The sequence below is a fragment of the Vitis vinifera genome, chromosome 4, assembly GCF_030704535.1.
Source record: "Vitis vinifera cultivar Pinot Noir 40024 chromosome 4, ASM3070453v1".
NCBI lineage: Eukaryota > Viridiplantae > Streptophyta > Magnoliopsida > Vitales > Vitaceae > Vitis > Vitis vinifera.
Genome location: NC_081808.1, coordinates 25598893 through 25622366, shown reverse-complemented (window position 1 = coordinate 25622366; position 23474 = coordinate 25598893). Strand labels below are relative to the sequence as shown.

The following is a 23474-nucleotide window of genomic DNA, read 5'->3' as shown; positions in this document are numbered from 1 at the left end:
CCTATCAACCATCATCACTCAATCGAAAGTAAGATTCTTGGTGAAAATGTCTAAAGTGCTACAGTAGAAAGTGACTATTACTATTTACTATTCACTCACGGGATTACTATTCATACACGAGTTTCAAAAGCAAACAGTGCTTTGTCTCCTGATTGGTACTATTTAATATTCCCTTTTTAGCTATTTAAGAAGGCTCGATCCCTAGTTGTAAGCACGTTCAATTTTACTTCTGATTTCACGCCTCATTCCATTTCTCTCTTCTCTCTCATCATGTAAGCCTTCTAGCTCAAAGCTTTCTTCAAAACTTTCCTCCCTTCTCCCATTGTACGATATTTATCTCCTTATATAAGTATGTTTTATGTTTTTATTATACTTCCCATCATGGATGGTTTTCAAATTATGTAAATAAAGTTTGTGGTTCCTTCTCTTTAAATTTCTTTGGTTAATTATCCCATGTACTTTCCGATACCATAGACAACCAGGATGGTATCGGAACTCATTGTAAAAATGAAGCCTTGCTTCTTCTTCTAGCTCAACCACTATTGGTCTTCAGGTCCCAGGTTTAAGTTTGGTCATAGACAAGGAATTTGATGATTCTAAACTTTGTAGAACTATCAAAGAACTTATTCAGTACCAACAAGGCATTAAGAAGATGTTATGCAACTACAATAGAAATTTCACAGTCAGTCATGTATGCCTTAACTTGTAATATTACTTGTCAATTAGCCTTCCTTTTAAGAATGAGGAATTAATCCTAACTCCATAATTTTTTATGGATTACGGTTTAGTTCATCAAATCATCTGCTCATATCCAAGTCAAGCATCAAAGTTTGGAAGAAAGATGGTTCTTGGTCTAGCTCAAGGTTTTAAAATAAACAAGAAATTCGCTGACATCATTATCATCAGCAAAGCTCCTAAGTGGGTTTCTAATGGCAGTCTTCTACTAGCTTAGCACATTGTTTCTTTCCACTATCAAAACAGAAGACCTACAAGGTTATCTTGCCCTCTGTAATTTTCTGATATCTATGTTGAACCCCTTATTAATCAGATCAAACATTGGAGAGCTAAAATCATTAGTAGAGATTTTGAAGCTTATCCAAAGAACATGGGATATCTCATTGCTGCAGATCCAATTCAACAGATTTTCTACAGTAAGAGAATGGATCCTCTACCAACTAAGTCTTTTACTGAAAATGTCAAGCTTCTGGATGAGCATCGTAAGGATTACACTCTACCGTAAGCACATTCCTCGTGATGCTCCACCAACTAGACAAGTTTATTCTTCAACTAAGCAGTAAGAATGTGACTCCATAGTCCAAAGCAACCTGTCAGCCATCATCACTCAACCAAAAGTAAGATTTTCGGTGAAAATGTCTAAAGTGCTATAGTAGAAAGTGACTTTTACTGTTCACTTTTACTATTCACTATTCACTCACGGGATTACTATTCGTACACGGGTTTCAAAAGCAAACAATGCTTTGTCTCCTGATTGGCTCTGTTAAAATCAAGCACAATGCTGATAAATTTAGCAGTTTGGATTTGGCATTCTCCACCTGCCATATTTATAAAATCCTTACAGTTAAGCAGTGGGGTGGGAATCCCAAATTTTCAAAGGAATTTTCTAAGCCTTCAAAACCTAAAAATGAACAGTGAAAGTCACTTTCTACTGTAGCACTTTAGACATTTTCATCAAGAATCTTACTTTCGCTTGAGTGATTATGGCTGACAGGCTGCTTTGGACTGTGGAGTCACATGCTTGATGCTTTCGATGCTAATACTACTTAGCTGGAGAGCAATGAAAATCTTACTTTCAGCCGAGTGATGATGGCTGACAGGCTTCTTTGGATTGTGGAGTCACATTCTTATTGCTTAACTAAAGAATAAACTTGTCTGGTTGGTGGAGCATCATGAGGAATGTGCTTAAGGTAGAGTGTAATCCTTACGATGCTCATCCAGAAGCTTGACATCTTTAGTAACAAACTTAGTTGGAAGAAGATCCATTCTCCTACTGTAGAAAATATGTTGAATTGGATCTGCAACAATGAGATATCCCATGTTCTTTGGATAAGCTTCAAAATCTCTGCTAATAATTCTAGCTCTCCAATGCTTGATCTGATTAATAAGAGGTTCAACATAGATATCAGAAAATTGTAGAGGGCAAGATAACCTTGTAGGTCTTTTGTTCTGATAATGGAAAGAAACAATGTGCTGAGCTGGTAGAAGACTGCCATTAGAAACCCACTTAGGAGTTTTGCTGATGATAATGGCGTCAGCGAATTTCTTGTTTATTTTAAAACCCTGAGCTAGACCAAGAGTCATCTTTCTTCCAAACTTTGATGCTTGACTTGGATTTGAGCAGATGATTTGATGAATTAAACCGTAATCCATAAGTAATTCTGGAGTTAGGAAATTCCTCATTCTTAAAAGGAAGGTTGATTGACAAGTAATATTGCAAGTCAAGGCATACACGATTGATTGTGAAATTTCTATTGTAGTTGTATAACATCTTCTTAATGCCTTGTTAGTACTGAATAGGTTCTTTGATAGTTCTACAAAGTTTAGAATCATCAAATTCCTTGTCTATGAACAAACTTAAACCTGGGACCTGAAGACCAATAGTGGCTGAGAGATAGATGTGAAGATACTGGAGGTATGTTGAGATGAAAACTTGTTTTTCTTTAACTGAAGCTTTGACTTTTTCATAAATTAGGAAGCGTGTGTATATATATATATTATTATTATTTTCTTTGTCCGATCCTGACCGTAGTAAAGAGTTGAGTTCAAAACAAACTCGATTCAAATCAATTCAAATATTTTTCATTTATTTAATAAATAAATAAAATAACGAGATTAAAAAGCATGTAAAAACTAAAAGAAAAGCTTTTTCTTAGAGAAACCATTTTCTAATTGTGCTTCCAATTCTTCTTTTCAAAATAATTTTCCAATTTTCCATTAAAAATAAAAGAAGAAAAAAAATATTAATTTTGTTTTAACTAGAATTCACAAAATAATTGGACCACTTGGATAGCCCGGCTAAGTCAAACTATAATCTTTTTTAAAAAGTAATATTAATATTATAAAATATTTATTAAATATCAAATAGTATGTTATCTTGATATCCAAATAATGTTTGAGATAAATATTATTAAAAATAGTTTTTAGAAATGAACTATATCCTAAAATATTTTATAAAAAATAATTCTCTAAAAATATCATTATTGCAATGCATTTGAGTTGGTGGCAGGGGTATTATTGTTATTTCGGAGAACGAGGAGGGTAACATGTAAAATGTTCGACGTGACGTTCAAAACCTGGGTTGGTTACAACTACGAGTTACAAGTAGGAGCGAAAGCGACTACGAAGCACGAACTCGGCAAGGGGAGCAGAAACGCCGGTGGCATCGGAGCATTCATCGGCGGCTAGGTATCTCATTCTCTCACCGCTTCTCTCCGCCCTCCCTCCATCACTCCTCGCTCTTGCATCTCCATTCTTGGTTTGGCTTCTTCCTTCTTCTCAATCTCATCCACTACTAAGTTAACATTACAGTCTCCAACCTTCTTCATTCATTCATTCATGTGAAGACGGTGGTGGATGTGCTCCCAATGCTCACCGTTTTGGTCGATTAGAAGCTGTCTTTGGGGCTAAGTACTGGAGTTACTTCCCTTTCTTTTCTTTTCTTTTTTAATTTTTTTTTTCTATTTATGGAGAGTTTCGCGTCCGAACATGTCATGCTGTTTGTGGTTGGTTCAGTCGTTCAGGGTTTTTTAGACTCGACCAGGACGTTACATTTGTGCTTTTTCCGTTGGCTTTCTTTCTTCTACGCATTAAAAATGTTTATGTATATTTTTAGCCATTAGGTTTTTGTTTTTAAGTTTGATTTGCTTGGAGTGTTGTGGAAATGCTAAATGTTAGCTGCTGCCAGTCATTTTTAGGGTTTTTAATTAATTTATTTATTTTTTATAAGAAAGACAAAATTAAATGTATTCATGCATTTAAACTTGTTGAAGAAGCAACCCCATCACAAAATATATATATAAAAAAAAAAGTAAAAGTAAAATCCATGGCTAGTCAAAGTAGCCCAAAAGAAGAAGATGAAAACCTCCCTTAGATAGATTTGTTCATAATTCGTATAGCCCCATGTGCCAGTAGTAACTCTAATGTATGGAAGCTGACACTAGTGTATAAAGACCAGCTTCTTATCAAAGAATGAACAAACCATTTGGATGGCATGAATGGAAAAATGTTGTTTCTTTGATGATGTTAACTCATGGATAATGATTTTCTCATATTTGGTTTATCTATAAAAGTTATGAAAGAAAATCAAATATAATTAAAATTAGTTAGAAATTTATATGTTTTAAAATTATTTATTCTTTACATAGAAGAGAAAAAAGATGTGAAATGAGTTTGAAATAGTACATAAAAATAATTTATTGACTTTCAATCTAATTTTTATTTTTCTTGACATTTTCTTTATGTCTCCTTTTCCTTTCTATTTCTTTCCCTCGTATTTTCCCTCAAAATTTAAGGTAACCAAACATAGCCTAAGTATATTTTTCCATCTAATAGGTGGCCAATATGTAATCATAGTTTTTTGGTTCAGAAATTATTTTCTTACATGATGAAAATTGATCCTTGATAGCACAAATGGAAAGTGTGTCACGACTTATCTATATTCCATTCTAAGTGTGTCACTATTGATCTATATTCCATTTGAAGTTGCGACTTAAAAATTTATTATCTTTAAGCAAATGTAGGATTTACCCTTTTTTTCAATTTGCCAGGTTAACTTTCAATTTCATTTTTTGATGGGTAACATTTCTTTTCTGTCCTTTCTTGGAGTTGAACTTTGAATAAGAATTTTTTGGAGGAAACAAGACCTTAGAAATATCTAAAGCCAAATGTCCTCCATTCAGAAATTTAATTCACCATTACAATGGGCATGCTTTAACACAATCGAACATATTAGGTTAGACCACATGGGGTATCTGCACATGTCCATTTTTATTCACATTTACATTTGAAATCTTGTGTTCACACAACTTGCATCAATTTTGATTACTTGGAATTCTCCCTTTTGAGATCTTTTTACCTCAAGAGTTAGCAAATCCATAGAGTCAAAACTCCCAGAAAAAAGGTCCTTAAAGAGGACATGCGCCCATGCATCAAATGAATTACTTTGTTTTGGAAAAGGAATGCTTATGCTGTTCTACATTTGTAGCTTCTACTATCAGTTTGATTGCTTTTTTTTTTTTTTTCTAGTTTGTTGCATTATCTTTCTGCTGACATGTGGCTCATTTTGACAGGTTTGAAAATGGATGATTCACTATTGACCCTAGGCGAACCCCCAAGAAAAGGTGCTAGTTCTTACCTTTCTTATCCCTACCTTCCCCATTTGATCATAATCGTTGCATGAGTGAAATGACAAATATATCAATATAAGTTGGTTTTGTTCCACGCAATAAGGATGTAGGCACAAGCCTCAGATAGGAGAACCTAGAAAAATTGAAATGCAATAACTGTTACACAGAAGTGTCAATGTCACCCCCCAATAAGAGGCATTTGGCATAAAAATGCTGCAAAACTAGGAGTCGTCTTATTGTGTAGTTCTTTTTAAAACTAAATTATTTTTACATGTAAAAGCTCCTACTTCTATGAACTTTTGTTATCATGCTAACACTTAATTCTTGCAGATGGTTCGGCGCATTATATTATGTTGACAAAAGATCAGAAATCCATATGCCGGACACAATGCCTTAATCCACCCTTTCAAATGTATGCATGCTATACCAGTTATTATCCAAGTTATTATGGTGTAGTCTATGGTGACTTATTTTAGAAATTAATGGTTGTCTACTTTTTTTAGTTTGATTAATTTTCATTTCTTTTGTTGGACTATCAGATTCTGGAACATCATTTTGGGTTTTTCCATATGCTAACATTATAAAAAATTCAAACCCTGCTGTGAATGCCTTTTGAGTTGTACTCATGTTAGGATGACATTAGCCATGTTCCTTATAAATCCCAAACCTCCCCCCAACATCTGGTGTTCTGTCCATTGGAAAGGAAGGACATAGGTCTGGTCCTACATTACCACCAACTTGGCCTCGGTGTCAATTTTTATTTATATGTTTTATTATAACTCTAAAAGTTTCTTTGCTTCTTTCACCTATATTAAGATATTCATTTGTTGGTGCACCTATATTTTTTTTTACTTTTTATTTTCTCGCATATAAGTAGTTGATTATTTGTTTCTTTATTGCTGTTGCATGCTAATATTAAGATGTTCTTAATTTGATGCATCAATCTGGTTAATTTTTCAGTAATATCTTGTGATCTTCACTCCTTGTCTGATTAATCGTTGAGAAGGTGCTCAGTTCAAGTATACTTGAAAAGTGCAATGAGCCTTTTCTTTAATATCTCTCTCTCGTTCCCTCTTACATCATTTAAACCTCCTGTAATGGGTTAATTCTTATTTTTATTCATTTCACCTAATCATTTTTCCCATTGCATGAGTAAGATCTCAAATCTCAATAACAGATTAAGCTCATATATATTGGTTCTCCATATTTCCTGCTTGGTGTTGCATGAATAACTTTTGTTTATTCTGTGAACCATGATGTAATATATCAGAAAACTTGGAACATCCTGCCCTTGTAACAGGGTGGAGGCCTACTATCTTTTAAGTTATTATTTTTTTATTTATTTTCCTGGTATTGTTTTGTATTCTTCTAGATATATCATCTACATCAGTTTCATGAATCAGCTATGAATATAGAGGTTTTTATTTTGTATATTCTGTTGATTGTGATATGAAAATTTTTGCCTTTTGATCATAAAATGTTTTACAGGCCTCCTTTTTGGAACATATCTACTATAGTCAGAGAAAAGACGATTCATTTTCTTAATGAATTACCTCATTGTTTTCTACGTCCTGCTCCTCAAAATTCTCGTGACCAGAGGGAGTGGAGGATATTCTTGGGTTTCCTTCAGAAGAACATGATGGTGAAGAATTAATATCTTATTTCTCGTATATTTTTTATATACCTTAAAGAATTTGAAGATCGCCTCAGCTTATACTATCTCTTTTTGGGCCTTGTTCATTTTACAAGGAGTTGTATTGTACCAGTGAACAGTATACAATTTTTTGAGATTGAAATGTGTGGATGTAATTAATTTTTTCAAAATCTAAGTTAAACTTAAAACAGATTATCCTTTTGATTGATTTTTTAAATCTTAATTTAGTTTAATCATAATACTCGTTTAATTTCCAGGAATTTTTAATAATATTGACTATCAACATATTTGGGGCAAGAATGGATAACAAAAATATTTTACTCCTCATTCCCTCAAAGAAAAGCACATTGTATAATCTTTTCAAATTAAACTATGAGGCATTTTCTTGGGTCATTGCTGAGAAGATAACTTTGGAGGATGAGGGCATTTTGGTTTCAAATGCTTCATTGTAGTGGATGTCTATTGGAAAAACAAGAACATAAAGGACATTAATTTGACTCTTCCATTTTTTATATGAGGACATTAAATAGAGAACATAGGACATTTTAATCATTGAAGAGTGATTTAGAATATTTTGAGTTGATGAAAGATGAAAGGTAAAATATGTAGCTCAAGGGAGTATGGGATCTGTTGTATGGATAAATGTAAGTATGAGCATTACCTTAAAGTTTTACTATTGAAACAAAATCAGTGACATATCAAGGCGTTTGAGGAAGGTTCCCTGAAGAATTTTCACTCACCAAAGGAAAAGCAACCATGAAGAATCTTTCTTCTGTTTTTTTTTTTCTTTTTTTTCCTTGTGGAGAAAAGAGGGAACCCAGGAATTTATTGTTGATTGATGGATGTGTTTAACTGCCAACTTAGAAGTTACATGGTTGCTTAGTTAATAGCTTGGTAGGTAAGATCCTTAATGTGGCTTATTGAAGCCAATTTTTTTGTGCTTGTCAGGTGGGTGTCTTCGGTAAGATGAATTTTTTTATTTTGATTCCATAGAGAGCAATGTCTTTATGATGAGACTAAAAGTGCCATTGACTACTTAATCATTTACTGTGATTATTGTTGTATGTGTGAAGTTAGTTTTTGGAGTCATTTGAAGGTTGTTTTCTGACTTAACACATAGGGATCTGTTGAAGATATCCTGAATTTTGGGTGCTGAGTTTGTCTACTAGAGCTACAATTTACATTATTCGGTTGGAGAGGACTGGTAGAGTTCCTGACAGAGAACTTTGGACTGAGCAACCTTTTTTTTGGTCTTTGAGTACAATTATGTTGGATTGGATTGTAATTTGTGTTAGAAGCCATGGGAAAGATATCGATTGTATCCATGGAAATATCAGCCTCACCAAACCCCCCCAACATAAGGGTAGTTTTTATCCATTTTTAAGGAAACTCTGGTCAATTAGATGTACTTATTAGAGGTTGAAATGACACATGCTTTACACATTCTATAAGAAATGACTGACCATTGTTGCAGATTTTAGCATTATTGAAGACTTGAGAGAAGTGATATCATGGTGGTTACATGCTTCTTGTCTTCTTTAAGCTTGTGAGGAATAGCCTGGCCATTGAAGCAAAAGTTTTAGTGTTATTGGAGGGCTTGAACGAAGTGGCTATCATGGTGGTAACTAATCTTCTTGCTTAAGGGGACTTCTGAAGTTTTATTCCTTGGGCCAGCATGGGTAACAGAAGTCCCTGTTATGATTGAGGGGATGAGAGCGCCTTGAGATCTTTCTCTAGGCATTGATGCCTCTTTCAGTTGGTACTAGGATTGCGTAATCAGGAGATGGACAGGTTTGGCTAAGAGGGATACTAGGACTTGTAAGGTGCTCGAAGAGGATAGCATATGATGGTTGGTGGTTGGGCTGCTTATACACATATGTGTGTGTTTGCCTTGAAAGACACCTCATCTTTTATGATCTTATTTTTCATTAAATTTTGTCCATCAGATTATATTTATGAATTTATATATATATAGTTTGTGTGTGTGTGTGTGCGCATGTGTGCACACGTGTTTGCCTTGAAGGACCCCTTATCCTTAATGTCCTTATTTTTCACTAAATTTCGTTTATCGGGATTTTTCAATAAAAAATAGATGTTATTAGTTGGAGTCTTGGAAGGAAAGAAGCATAAGGACTCTTGAAATTTTGAGCTCAATAATAGAGTAGGGTGTTGGGAATCCTAAAGAACTTGGGTGTCCTTACTTGCTGATACATTTTCTCAATTTCTAACCTGATATCATGAAATTAAGTACTTATCTTTTTGTTCTAAATTGTCATCATAAAAATTTCTGTATTTGATTGAGGTGATCTAAAATGTTCTAACATGATATATATATATATATATGCCTATCAAAATATATATATATATATATATATATATATACATACACATATTATTTCTTGATATAATAGCTCTTGTAGGATTGTGGAATCCAATAAGATTCCCATTTATTTTGGATATGAGTTGAGATATTACAATAGATTAGGAGTGTCTTAGCAGTTCCATAGGAGGAAATGGCATTTTATTTTTATTTTTTAAATTCCCTCCTTATCCTACAATTTTTAGTGTCTATTGTGAAATTAGATAGCCATCTATCTGTTCTAATTGTCATCTTAAAATTTCTTTGTCACTCATTGAGTCTTATATGTTTTTCTTGAATTTATTGTCATTTAGAGATATTATGGGTCTTGTAGGTCATGGTATGTAGATGGCTTCCCATTTGTATGAGAGAGAGAGAGAGAGAGAGAGAGAGAGAATAGGGTGGTTGTGATGGCCTGTTATTCTAATTATATATATATATATTTCTCTTTAGCTATTTGAACAATGTTCCTGAGCTGCCTTTCTCTTGCAAACAAGAAAAAGAGAGAGAGAGAGAGAGAGAGTGAAAAAGATCTTGACAACCAGCATAGGAAGTGGGAACTAGGGTGGTGTTCTATGACTCTAACCTTATATATTACTCTTCAGTTATTTTCTGGGTGTCTCTGCCTTTTTCTAAATTTTCAGTTTCATCCTTTTTTTAATATGTCTTTGTTTTAAAAAATACATTTTTCTTTTGTGGAAACAGTATAAATCTATATTTATTTTTATTTAACTGTTTTGATAAGGGAAGGAAGGTTAATTCCTATTGTGTACCAAGTTAAGATTTTCAGTAAAGGTTCTGTCTTTGAAATACTTATATCGTGATTTTGTAGGTTGCTGTGGCAAAATTTCAATTATATGAACTTTACATACTTCCTCCCACTGAAGGCTCAAATTTTAGCCATGCTGTAGTTGCATATAGGTTGGTGAAAGTACACAAAGTGGATGATAGTAAAACAAATGGCATATCAGGTTTGTCCAACTCTTCTTTTCCTTTACGTGGCAGGAAGTTGTATTTCATGTGCTTGATTTTCTTTGGCCATTCCAAATTTTCACTTCAATTGGAATGTGAGAAATATTGTCTTTCTGCATCCTTAGAATCCTATAACATACACTTCCAAGGTTTTCCTATTTTGTCTGTCTGTGTCTGCATTTGAAACTTGGTCCAAGGCTGGATGTTTAGATGCTTATTTGCTTGAATAGGCATAGCGTGTGGATATATATATTTTTTTTCCCTTTTTTAACCATCACTAGCTACATGAAATATGAAATGGAGGGTTCTACCTCATAAGTGATTGGTTTATGCTGATTTATAGTTGTGGATGAAACCATGATCCACACACACAGAGAGTTTATGTTTTTGACATTTGGCCTAAGGCTGGAGTTTAGATGCTTATTTGATTCAATAAGCATAGCATGTGCATTTTTTTTCTCTTTTAATCATCAGTAGCTACATTAGATATGAAACGGAGGATTCTACTTCTTAAGTTATTGTGGTTATCCTCATTTACGGTTGCAGATGAAACCATGATCCAGCCCGTACAGTTGCTATCTCCAGAGGCTTCATCACATACAAATCAAACACGTAGATGTATGCAACCAAGCACAACATCTACAAATGCTTGCATCAACAGTAGACCTGTCTCACCTTTCGGGGAGACTGTTGTACCAAGTTGTTTTACTGCCAAGGAGTTTGCTGATAGATCAGATGCATATAAGACAGGAAGATGTTCAGCAAATAGTGTGGATAGATGTCCTCACAATAAGTTTACCCAGGACACTGGAGATTACAATACCTTAGATTTTGAAACTCAAGCATATACCAGATCTCAGCTCAATGCTGTTAAGCAAGATGGTCATTCAGAAAAAAATTATGTACGGGCAGATCCGAGTTACCTGAAAACACTTGGTCAGGCTCATTCTGGATGGATTTTTGGTGCCATAGCTGAGCTGGTTGATAATTCCAGGGATGCCAAAGCGACTAAGTAGGTTAATGTGCACTTTTTTTGTATTTTAGTTAATCTATACTATTCTTAATTTTATTTTACTTGCTTAGAATTCTTAAACTTGTTTTGAAGTAGTAAGTCTAAATTGTATTGCTAGTACATGGTAATTTCTTCAATCAGGTGGCATTTTGTGTGTGTTACGTGTGTGCCTTGGGATATTTATAGTTTTTGCATATTCAACAGATTGGGCATTTCTATTGAGATGATATATTCAAAGAAAGCTGGTGAAGATATCCCAATGCTGTCAGTTAAAGATGATGGGCAAGGAATGACCCATAAGGAGATTGTTAGAATGGTTTCTTTTGGGCACAAACAACCTGATACAGATGATCCAGATCATATTGGAAGATTTGGCATTGGATTTAAGGTGCTATTGTTTGTTATATGTTTGAGCTTGAAAAGTTGTCTCCTCCTTCCTGCCTTTTTGAAATGATATTCTCTTGTTTGGTTTGATATTATATGATAATTACTTGTCCGTTGTGCAAATTTATAACATCAATATTGATTTTTCCGTGAGTCAGGACTCATGTATTTCTGGTTCAGCATTTTAGATGATTTATGTTATTTATCTTATGTCCCTTGAGAGTTGATATATAAATAGCCTCCATGACATGCGCAATGTCTCTGTGCAGTGTGATCATTAAATGAGTTCCATGTGTGTGTGTGTGTGTATGGATTTTAAAATTAGTCTTGATGCCTCAAAATGCATGGTCAAATTAGGCCTCATTTGGGCTAGCTTTTCATTTTTGGCTTTATCTAAAAGTTGAAGCCATGCTTTCAGAGGAACAATCTTCATATTATGGAAGTTCCATTAAACATTAAACAACTTTCCTTGCAAGCTAAAAAGAGTTTCCTCAAGAAGTAATATTGTTTTTTATTCCCTAGCTTTTTCTTAAGCAAGAAGCTCTTTTAATAAAATCATCCTAACATGCATAAAAGCTCTTATTGAGATCAAAAAGAGACTTTGCCTTCCAAAAAGATAATCCAAACAGGGTCTTAGATGCCTGGAAAAACACCAACCCCAGTCAATCACCACCACTATTGCATGCCAGAAGCACATAATTAGAATACACAACAAATGATCTAAATGCAAAAATAAACACAAACAAATGTTCTAAATGGAAAAGTAAACAGAAGTAGATCAATAAAAAGAAAATGGTTTCTTTCATTCATACAAATTACTCTGTTATGGTTCAAGGACTGCTTCTGCTGAATGTTTTTCTTGAGTTAAACTATTTAGACGAGAATTTCTGGAGAGAAGGCTGTCTAAAAATTTCTCCATTTCCCTCTTATTCTGGGAATTCATACAAATGAAATAAGGAGAAGTTTAAAATAATTGCTTTTTTCTTCTTCTCTAGTTCTGGGTTTCAAAAGTGTGTACACTTTCAGCATTAACAGTTTTTAGATAACATGAATATTGCATGATTCCCATTGTGCTAATTTTGGATATTGATTTGTCAGACTGGAGCAATGAGACTTGGCAGGGATGCTTTCGTTCTTACCCAGACTAGTAGTTCCAGATCTATAGCTTTTCTTTCACAATCTTTAAATGAAGGAAAAGATGTATACTACTGCTACCGAGGACTGTGATTTGGATTTGGATTTTTTTCTCCATTTTTTTCCTCTTTTTTTTTTTTTTTGTTTTGTTTTTCTGGCTACTGCTTTATGTTTTATTAGCTTTGATTGTCTTCTTCTTTTACTTCATTTCAATGCTGCAGAATCTGGAGATCCCAATTGTGAGCTACTACAGACAAGGGCAGTTTATGGAACTGGATGAAAGTATCCAGTCTGAAGCTTTTGCTAAGTATAACTTGAAAGCTATAAGGGAATTTTCACCATTTAATAAGTACTCCATTGGCATGAAAGCAGGGTTGTTTTGTGAAAAAGGTACGGGAACACAAATATACATATGGAATTTGGATAAATGGGGCTCAGATTATTGTCTGGAATGGCATAATGGGATGAGTAGTGGGAGCTCCTTCTACCAAGGCGACATATTCATTCGCTCCAGACGGGTCAAATCTCGTCCTGGCCAGATCAGTCAAAAGGTTGAACATCCTATTCAAGATACTTATATAAGACATTCATGCAATAGTTTCATTTACTTTTTGTTTCTTCTTTGGTTTTAGGTGCCTTTAGACTATTCACTTCGATCTTATTTGGAAGTCATCTTCTTAAATCCACGGATGAAGATTTTTATTCAGGGCTCACTGGTAACTGTGTTTCTTTTTTTATTTATTGTGCTTAGATGGTTGACCTCATTTGGGTTTCTTGAGATCTAGTCTTTATATATATATATATGTGTGTGTGTGAGATCTGGTTTTATTGTTAGTTTTAATGTCTGAACAGGTTAAAAGCCGACCATTGGCAAAATCTTTGAATAATACTGTCATAGAGAATGGTATTGTCATGGGAAAACCTGTTCAACTAACTCTTGGTCGCTGTCAATTAGAATGGGAGCAGGCAAATTGCGGAATATTTTTGTATTGGCATGGCCGCTTAATCGAAGTGAGTTTCAGCTTCACATGTAATTGCACGCTTCTAATATTTTATTGCTCTTGGGCATTAGTTTTTACCTTGTACTACTCTGTTGCACCTAGAAAATTATGAATTATCAATCAGCTTCATGGTGCGATTATGTCTTTCAATAATTTTCTGGTTATTTCAGCAGTGATACATTTTGTATTTTGTAATGCTTAATTTGAAATGGGAATTTTTTCTGAACTTTTGCCTTGGAAGCACTGGTGATACAGATACTAGTGAAAAATTGAATTCTTTATCTTTGCGAAATTAATCTCTTTTCCTTCAAGATAAATGTGTAGTTAAATTGCTTCCTGGTTGGGATTGGTATAGCTTGAAATGAACTGATATCCAGCTATGCTCTTTCTATCCAAGGATTTAATTGTTTTGTTAACAGGACAAAACACTTAAAAAATAAAGACAGACAAAAGAAAAGAAAAAAAAAAAAAGAATCCCAATTACATTTTGATGTGTTTTTTATTTTTATTTTTAACTGCAACATGGGGGTTCTATGAAATGGAGAAGCTATTAATTCCCAAAATTTTAACCTAGACAAGTGGGGCACTTAAAGCCCCCTTGTATATGCAGCTAAGTTGCATGAAACACATTCAACTAACTACAACTGATGCAGAAAGTGCTCCCATGAGGCAGCATGCTGCAGGTTTAGGGAAAGATTTCTGTTCTCTTGATAGAGGTTGTGAAAGTTTTGTCCTGTCTCAGAAAACACCCTATTTCTATCAATCCCTATTCCTGATTACTCAATGTCCATGGTGGACTTCATTGATTGACTGAGCTCTAAGTACGGAGAGAATATTGTTTTTTGTCTATCTCCACTTTGTATGGCCTTTTGGCATCTTTATATACACCATATATACTTTTGTGCGCTGTTTTGTTTGGCACTTTTAATAGATTTGATCTTTGCCTATAAATAAAAATCCCTATTCTGATTTTTTTTTTTTCAGTTAGTATAAACTAAAAAGAAAATATGGAAAGGAAATTAATGAATTCTCCATAGAAGGACATATTAATTTTAAAAGCAAGCAGTAACACTATACATTCTGTCTGAATAGTGCATTTTTTGCACTTTACACACCAGAGACTTGTCATGTATACCTTTTACTCATAATATTGGTTTTAAATTATGTGTAAGTTTCTCTATAAAAGTTTCATGTTTTTGTTACTAGTTTCCATCATTTTCCAAAGCTATAGCAACAATTTAAGCTAGTACGGCACTTACAATTGTTAGGTGAAAGAGGCAGGTCGCATAAAGCCACTGAGATAGCACAGGTGCCAATCTTGAAGAATGGCGGAACTTGAGAAGTGGATGAAGAAAGGCAGTGAGATCTCGGGTAAAAGGTCAATTGGCCTAAAGGAGCCATTTGGGCTTTATTTATAAGGATTGGATGGGCAAAACTTGCTGGGATGTAGGCTTATAGCCTACAACCTAGGTCTGCCAGGCTCATTTAGCCACAATTCTTACAAGTTGGCCTTTACAAATGCATTGCTACCACATAACCCTCACCATGCACCTGCACCTCCACCTACCTAAGATACAAGAGACCTTCACCCTATTCCAATTTTAAGTTTTAGCTACTAAACCCTCAAACAATACTAGAGCCAGGTAAAGGTGATCTAGTCTGGTGTCAACTATCTGAGTGTGGATCAAGAGCACCTTTTCTTGATAGGTAAATAACATGAGAATAGTATATTAAAAGCACCAAAAAGAGCAAGCAAAGTACATGGGATGTATACATTAGTCACCACAAGGTGCAACAAAAAAGAGGGAACTACAAAAGAAAAACCCCTCACTTAGTGAGATCCCAACCGATCAATAAAATCAATTAAAGACATTGGACCCCCATCTATGTACACCTTAGGCCACAATAAAATATTACTAATAAAAATGTTTTTCTTTCTTTAGTCAGAATGCTCCTCATTTTCAAATGATCTTTGATTCTTTTCCTTTTATATTATCCAAAAAATGAACAAGTAAGCTGCTCGCCATGCCTTCTTACGATTTTTTCCCACAAAGGACCCTTGCCATCAAGAGCACCTTTGAGGAGCTTCTAGAGGTGCATCCTGAGCATTGGCTCAGGTGGTTTAGTTTTGCACCACCAGCTATAATTACCCCCTCCACAGACACAACTTTGAAGGGGGGTTATAGGGCCTCCTTAGGTGTGGGAATATGTACTTGCTAAGCTGAACACACTGAATGTTTTGGCTACTGGACCTCTATTACTTTGCCAGGGTCTTATCAAATGTTTACCATTAGGCATCCAGTTGTAATCAGGTAACTATATAAAAAATCGCCATAAAAAAGATGTGGATGGGAAGATTTTTAATATCTCTGAAGTTGTTTCTGATAAAAATATTGTTAATATATCTGCACATGTTTGTGATTAGAACTTTTGGATTTGATAGGATTGAGGTTTAAAGCCACTAACAACTAGATTGAAAAGATATGTAGGACCTCCAAACAAAATTGAGACTTAGAATTCAGTTTGTTTAGTCAAGATTTGTTGAGTTATTTGAGTTGTAACTATAGGACTGTAAAATTAAAAGTGTAACTTCTGGACTTTTAAAGTTTGTATTGCAGGAAACATTTGAATATACCATAGAAATCATCTGATTTCTGAAATTTATTACTTTGTTTGAAATTCCTTTTTCTACTAATTCTTTACTTCTCCATAAAGATTGTCAACTCATTTATCTATATGTATCATCCGATCTCACGATTTTTAATCAACTTTTCAATTGTTTGTCCTCTGTAGGGTTACAAGAGAGTTGGTGGCATGATACACAATGCAGATATGGGTCGGGGTGTAATTGGTGTTATAGATGTTACTGATATAATGGTAAACCTTCTTCTGGGAAGTAGTAATTGCTTCAAGAACTTATCTTAATTGTCTGAATTCCGAACTCTCAAATTTTAATTGTTGTAGATTTAGTGAGATCTAGGTAATTTATTGAACAAATGAGGCTGTGTAGTCTTGACCTGAACTCTCAAATCCTCATTAATTGAAAGATTTTCAAGAAAGATTTACGAAGTTCTTAATGGATTACTGATGATTTAAGAATTACTTTGTGCACCCCTATTTTGGCTCTTTTTAATATATTGCTTTCCTTGCTTATCAAAAAAGAAACATGTTATAGGGCAAGCAAAAAAATATAGAAAGATACTAAAGGCATAGGAGAACATATTGCCTTTTATCAATATCATAAATATGTAAATAGCAGAGAAGAACCAAGTTAACAACTTGGCAAAAGATGAGTCTTAATGCAGATAAAATCTGAAAAGTAAAATTCATTGATTTGAGAAGTATTATTTTGGTGTTTGTAGTTCCAACTAGTTTGCTAATAAATGCTATTATTCTAAAACTTTCCATTAGTCCGTAGCCAAAATGCTAAAAGGGAAACTATGAGTATTACTTAAGTGTAACTATGTATTTTTTGTGGACAGCTATATTGCATCAGTTCCAGTGTGGGAGTCGGGTTTGGGTGTCTGTCAAACTTTGATCCTTCATATGAACAAATTTTAAGATACAGAAGCTCAGCTAAAAGGGTCTCAATAATGGGTGTGGACATTTGGGTACATCATAATTTGTGAAAAATGTATCATGTCATATGATGTATCTTGTGTCATAATTATTTTTAGCAATCATGGCACTAACTACTATGCAATTGTATACGCACATACATATCTATGCTTGTTATGGCATTTTTGCAGTCTAATATTTTGACAATCTCACAAAGTTTACCTCTTAAATAAACCATCTAAACAATAGTTGGGTAACTAATATTACTTGTATGCATATGCATATCTATGCTTGTTAAGACATTTTGCAGTCTAATACTTTGACAATCTCATGAAGTTTACCTCTTAATAAACCATCTAAACAGTAGTTAGATTACTAATATTTATTTGTCTATGTGGGTCATTTATATCTGTAATAAAACTATTCTGTCCATTTACTGCATTTCAGCCTTGGTTCTTTTCTTCCTGGTATAGAATGATGGAAATGGTCATGTTTGGGTGCATAGCAACAAGCAAGGATTTCAGGACTGTGAACCTTATGCTCGGCTTGAGGAGTGGCTAGGTAGCAAAGCTGATGAATTCTGGGACACAAATTTTGATACTCTTCAGTTGGTAATTCACTCAATCTACCCATTGCAGTGAAGTTGTTTCTCTCTTAATATAATGCCATGTTTACTTACTGCACAATATGTCCTCAACCACTTGAGTTACTGGTTTATTTGTAGGTTTTGCCTAATTATTTAAGAAGTATACCATTTATTTTAGGAAACCTCCTATTCTTGTTAATCATATCCTCAAAAATTGGAATATGAATAAAAATCAACAAGTTTATTAATTGTTTAAAAGAAAAAAGACCTTTAAATTCTTTGTTTTTCTTGATTAAAACACAATCCAACTTGGTTGGTTGTATCTCCAACTAGGCAAACCTGTTCAGGTTCTACAAATCTTTGTCTGTTTTCTGGATTTCATGTGATAATAATACCCCAGGCCAGGTGTGTTAATTCATTAAAACTTTACTTTTTGGTATTATTTTGGTTCTATTTGACTATCATTGTTTCATTGAAATATTAAGCCATGACTTGATTTTGGTAAAGAAATAATCCTTTTCTAGGGCAAAGTTGCATTATGGAAGTAAGATAACTAGATGTTCCCTGTACTGAATTTTTCTCAACCAGACCTGGAGGCCAGATGAACTAGTTACCTTCCTAAGTAACTAGTTTGAGGGATCTTCTCCATGCCAAATGTAGTAGTTCTTCAGAACCTCTTTTTAATGGGCTGGTAATTCTTTAAAGCCTTTAAAGTATGGACTAATAATAATAATAACCAGTTACGAAGTAACTAGTTTGAGGGAATAATAATTTTCATCTATGACTTTTAATTCAGAAAATTATTTTTATGGATTTTATGATGAACCTATGTAATAAAATCATCTTTGATTATGGATTTTATGATTAACCTACGCAATAAAATCATCTTTGATTAAGTTGAACTTTTCAAAACTCTTTAACATTCATTATTTTTGTATGGTATGGCATAGCTAAATGTATACTAACTCTTTAAATTCTACTCTTTTTCTTGAAATTGATTAGATTTTACTCCATACTTTATGCTCTCAATATACATACATACAGACATACGTATCATACATACATACGTATCATACATACATATGTTGTATATGGATGCATATTTTTTCTATTTATTTTTTATTATGTAAACAAACTTCATGATGCACAATAAGGTATGGTTTACAATATGGAAAACTAGAAAAATGATACATGATATGATTTATGAGAACAATTATGCCGGTAACATTGCTACACTTACCTACCATATGAAGTATAAATTTTCAAATGATAATTGAAAAAGTCCTGCATCCACTAAGCTTGCAGCTTTGTATCGACTGTATGTCTGTTCTTTGAATAAACTCCACATTAGATTTCAGTTAACTGCTTTTAGTTAGGTTGTTGCATCAGAACCGTCAATCTACTATGTTGAACTAGTCTTATATGTTTCTTCTATGGTAATATGACTTAGATTTCTCTATTGACACATTTTCTTTCCTCCAGAAAAAGGGAAATAATCTCTACAAACCTGACCACGAATGGGTACAATGTGACAAGTGTAGGAAGTGGCGGGTGCTAAGCTCTGGTTTTAGGGCTAATGACTTGCCTCAAGAGTGGTATTCATTTTCATTACAAATATCTAGTTTATTTAAAATAAGTTGGAAAATGAAATTATGTTGGGCTTTACCTCTGTATGCAGGGTACTTTGTTTGTCCTACTTGGATATTATTCATTTGGATCTATAATTTGTTATTTTTATAATTCTCAGTCATGAACTTATATTGGGAAAAGGTGTGAGATTTTCTATTTCTTTTAATTTGTGCTTAACTAATCTTTTATTTCTTTTAAGTTGTGTTTGACTGCTCCATATTCCACAACTTGAGGTACTTTTGAATGCTTTTTTTTTCTTTACCTGTCCCCTATAAAATTTTGTTTTATGGTTTCAATGGTCATTACAACTTATGAGGTTGAAAGGGTGCTTCATTTCAACTTGTACTTGCAATGCACAACTGGAGGGTTGGAAGTGCAATTTGGCCACTGAGTTTGTCTTGGTATAGAAGGCCTAGTGGAACCAATTGATTGGATGGTTAAACCCACCATCATAGTAATATATGGGCAGAATTATCAATTGGGTGTCCAGGATGCCTAATGTGATGCTTGGTATTAAGTTGTTGCCCTAGATATTTATGAAGTACTTTAGATTAAAAATAAAAAATAAAAAGATTAGAGGAGAATCACTTATTCACTGTCTTTTATTTGTTTCATATATATATATATAGACACATTTTCTAAAAGAAAATAACATAATGATGTGGGGTTTAAACTTAAGTCTGAGACTAAACATAAGGCACTTTAGTTGGAACCATTTCCCAGATCCTTAAAACCTTACTCTATATCTGTCCTCATTTTGTTGATAAAGTTATGTTAGTGGAGTGAAAAAATATCATGATTTAGGGAATTTTTGTCATGTTTTCCTTGATATTAGGTCATGAGATGGCCCGGGTAATAATATTCACTTATAGGAGCTGTTGAAAGCAATCCATTAGTGAAGTGATCAAATACCTTGATTCAGGGAAACTTTGTCACATTTCCTTGATATTATGTGATGAGATTGTTAAGCTACCAACTTTCCTAAAAGCTTAATTTGAGACCCTAGTTGACCATAACTTAGTACCATATTAAATTACCAACTTTCCTGAAAGCTTAAGCTGTTAAGATGTTAGGGTGTGTGCACACAATGTGTACCAGGCTAATGGGAATGACAGGGGTTATATCCACTCATAATAGCTGTTGCAAGCAATATGAATTCTTGCAAATGAAGTCTGACTATTATAGGTTAATCACAATCTTTCTATTGGACAACATATAGATAAAGGACGAATTCTATTCTTCACACCTCACTACTGTACCTTTAATGGGACACTGATGGAATAAAGGATGAAAGCCTTGTACGGTCATTGATGATAACAAACTACTCTTTTGCAGTTTTACTGCATCTGAACACACACAGCACACATCTTATATTAAAGTTTTTATGTGGCCATTTTCCTGTCAAGGATACCTTTTCCCTGGTGTTCACATATTATTCGACTCTAAATGGCTTCAGTACATTGCTCAAACATATATATACAGCAGTATAAATATGTTTGCATCGCTTCTTGCAGTGAATGCTATATTATATTCATTTGATTAGAATTTCCATTTTAACAGGTTTTGTTACATGGAGCCTTTCAATGGACTGTGTGAAATTCCTGAACAAAAGGTTGCACGAGGAGTGATTACAGTGTCTGCAAAACGATCTGGTTGTGATCCCTCACAGAAGCCTGTTCAGTGTGACAATGTGCAAATCTTACATTCCACCAGCTCACTGGAAAGTAAGTCATCAAGACTTCTCTTTCTTTCTCTATATCCTTAAATTTAGAAATACTTATTCTTGTAAAAAAGTTCAGTATGTTGTTTTATTCAATAATGACCGATGTATTGAATATGCAACTTTAGTGCTTGCTGATTATGGGTCTCATTGCATGTTTTGAGATTTTATGGGATCTATCACCATCTTGGTTTCCTTTTTTTGTCATATTACAAACAATCATTTCATTGAGCAGTAGGAAGAAAATGGATGGCAATATTATTATCATCCTTTATTAGGAACAAAAACTTTTATTCACCAAGAGAACAAAATATTTACAATGGAATGATGAGAGCGATATCCTCCCTAATCAATACACACAACTGGTACACACCTACACAAAGAACCACACCCATAAAGCCATGCAAGATGGCCTCCCTGAAAACCAAGGAGGGTTAATAGTGATCCCTTATGGTGGTAACCATATACTTGCTCAGCCAGTAAATGAGCCTTTTATTTTTCTTTCACTAATTGATAAAAGCTAGGATTGTCTCTCCGCTTTCATCACAAAAAATATCTCAAATTCTGGTAAGGATTAGGATATCTATTAACAAACATCCCAACATTCCTCTCCTTTCAGATTAGACAAAGAATTGCCATACGCACAGTTATCCTATATGAATTTAACCTTATTACTCTTTCAAAATCCTCCTAAAGTTACTCAACAGAGCATGAGTGCCTCTTCGAACTGCCTGTGGAATGTCTTATAAAGGAAAAACAATCTTTGCCAAATAATATGCAAGAAAAAAATAGTAGGGTAATTTTCACATAACATGCATTAAGAGCTCCTTATGGTCTTGCTGCTTTCATAAATCCATTTATTATTCTGTATCATTTCTTCCTGCCACTAATTTTTGTTAATATCCTTATTGTATTTTTCTTATTTTATGGACATCTCGCCATTAGATACTTTGATTGCTTGGCATTTTACCATTGAACTAAACTAGTCTTATGAGGACTCCATAAAATTGATTTTGAAATTTAGACTGTCTCCCATTTTATGTTCAAGCAATGCTCTTTCTTGGAGAAACAGGTTCACTTCTAAGGATATTTTATTAGAGGCCTCTCACCTCTCAACCTGGTGTACATGTTGTAATCCACCTCTTGGGAAAAGGAGAGTGGAAGATTGGGCCCTATTTTGACATGTACATGAAAACAGCTTCAAAAAACGTGTTTAACAAACTTTTGATGGAAAATAGTTTTATGTGAATTTATTCTGAAAACAGGTTGTTATTTAGAAACAAAGTTGAGGAGTTTTAAGTTGGTTTTTGCATAGTGTTATGAGCAAAGATTGAAAATATGGAGAAGACTATGGGAACTTTACATTGTACATAAGTGTTCGATGCTCTCATAAAAAATAAGCTAGGAAAACTGTTTTTCCATATTTAAGTTTCCTAACAGAATTCTATTTGTGTAGATAAATTGTAAATTGTTTTTAAAACCTATTTTCAAAAGTTGTTTTTGAGACCACCTTTCAAAAATGTTGTCAAACAAGGCCCAAATTTTAATAAAAAAAATCAAGTCATTTTAAACAGCAAGACTAAATAATGGATGTAAATGATGTAATCAAGGAAATTAAGAAGAAAACATGGTAATAAAGATTATGGTATGAGGTTTTGGAGTTGATAAAATCAATAGTTTGCCTGGCTACTTAAACGCTAATCTGGAATACATGGTCACTGGGTTGATTTATCTGTGATTTGCAGGTATTAGTGGTGATGATTCAAGTCAGACTCCGGAGGATGTCACAACTGTGCTAAAAAGGCTCAGAAGGGGACCTTCAAGGAGTTGTAAGAAAGTAAAACGTTAGCACCTGTCTATTTCCCCATGGTAAAGGTTGTCTTCTATTAGTAATCCATGGAAGTACCTGAGTTTAATAGGATGGTTGCCTTACATTAAAATTTTATATAAGTGCCAATGATCACTCGACTTGAGCAGTTGAATTGTTGAGTGGAATAACAACTGTAATACCAACTTGTTTCTTTTCACTGAAAGAATGAGAAAAGCAAAGAGAAGAAAGTGTGCATATTCATTTCTGTAATTTCCTTTCCCAGTGACCACTT

At 33.9% G+C, this 23474-nt stretch overlaps 1 protein-coding gene across 2 annotated transcripts; it reads left to right on the top strand.

Annotated features, from left to right (window-relative positions):
* The first annotated feature begins 3217 nt into the window (after window positions 1-3217).
* On the top strand, window positions 3218-23447 carry LOC100253299 (uncharacterized). Of its 2 annotated transcripts, none has more exons than XM_019219532.2 (16): window positions 3218-3423; window positions 5307-5357; window positions 5694-5775; window positions 6852-7005; window positions 10209-10347; window positions 10895-11360; window positions 11565-11748; window positions 12843-12944; window positions 13100-13429; window positions 13511-13594; window positions 13731-13889; window positions 16673-16756; window positions 17911-18048; window positions 19506-19618; window positions 21213-21376; window positions 23118-23447. In XM_019219532.2, the coding sequence occupies exons 2-16, from the start codon at window positions 5315-5317 to the stop codon at window positions 23219-23221; spliced, it is 2346 nt and encodes a 781-aa protein (XP_019075077.1). In that variant the 5' UTR covers window positions 3218-3423; window positions 5307-5314; the 3' UTR covers window positions 23222-23447. The 2 variants fall into 2 exon arrangements, with proteins under 2 accessions (XP_019075077.1, XP_059592533.1); XM_059736550.1 differs by having other exon boundaries at window positions 3322-3653.
* Window positions 23448-23474: the final 27 nt, after the last annotated feature.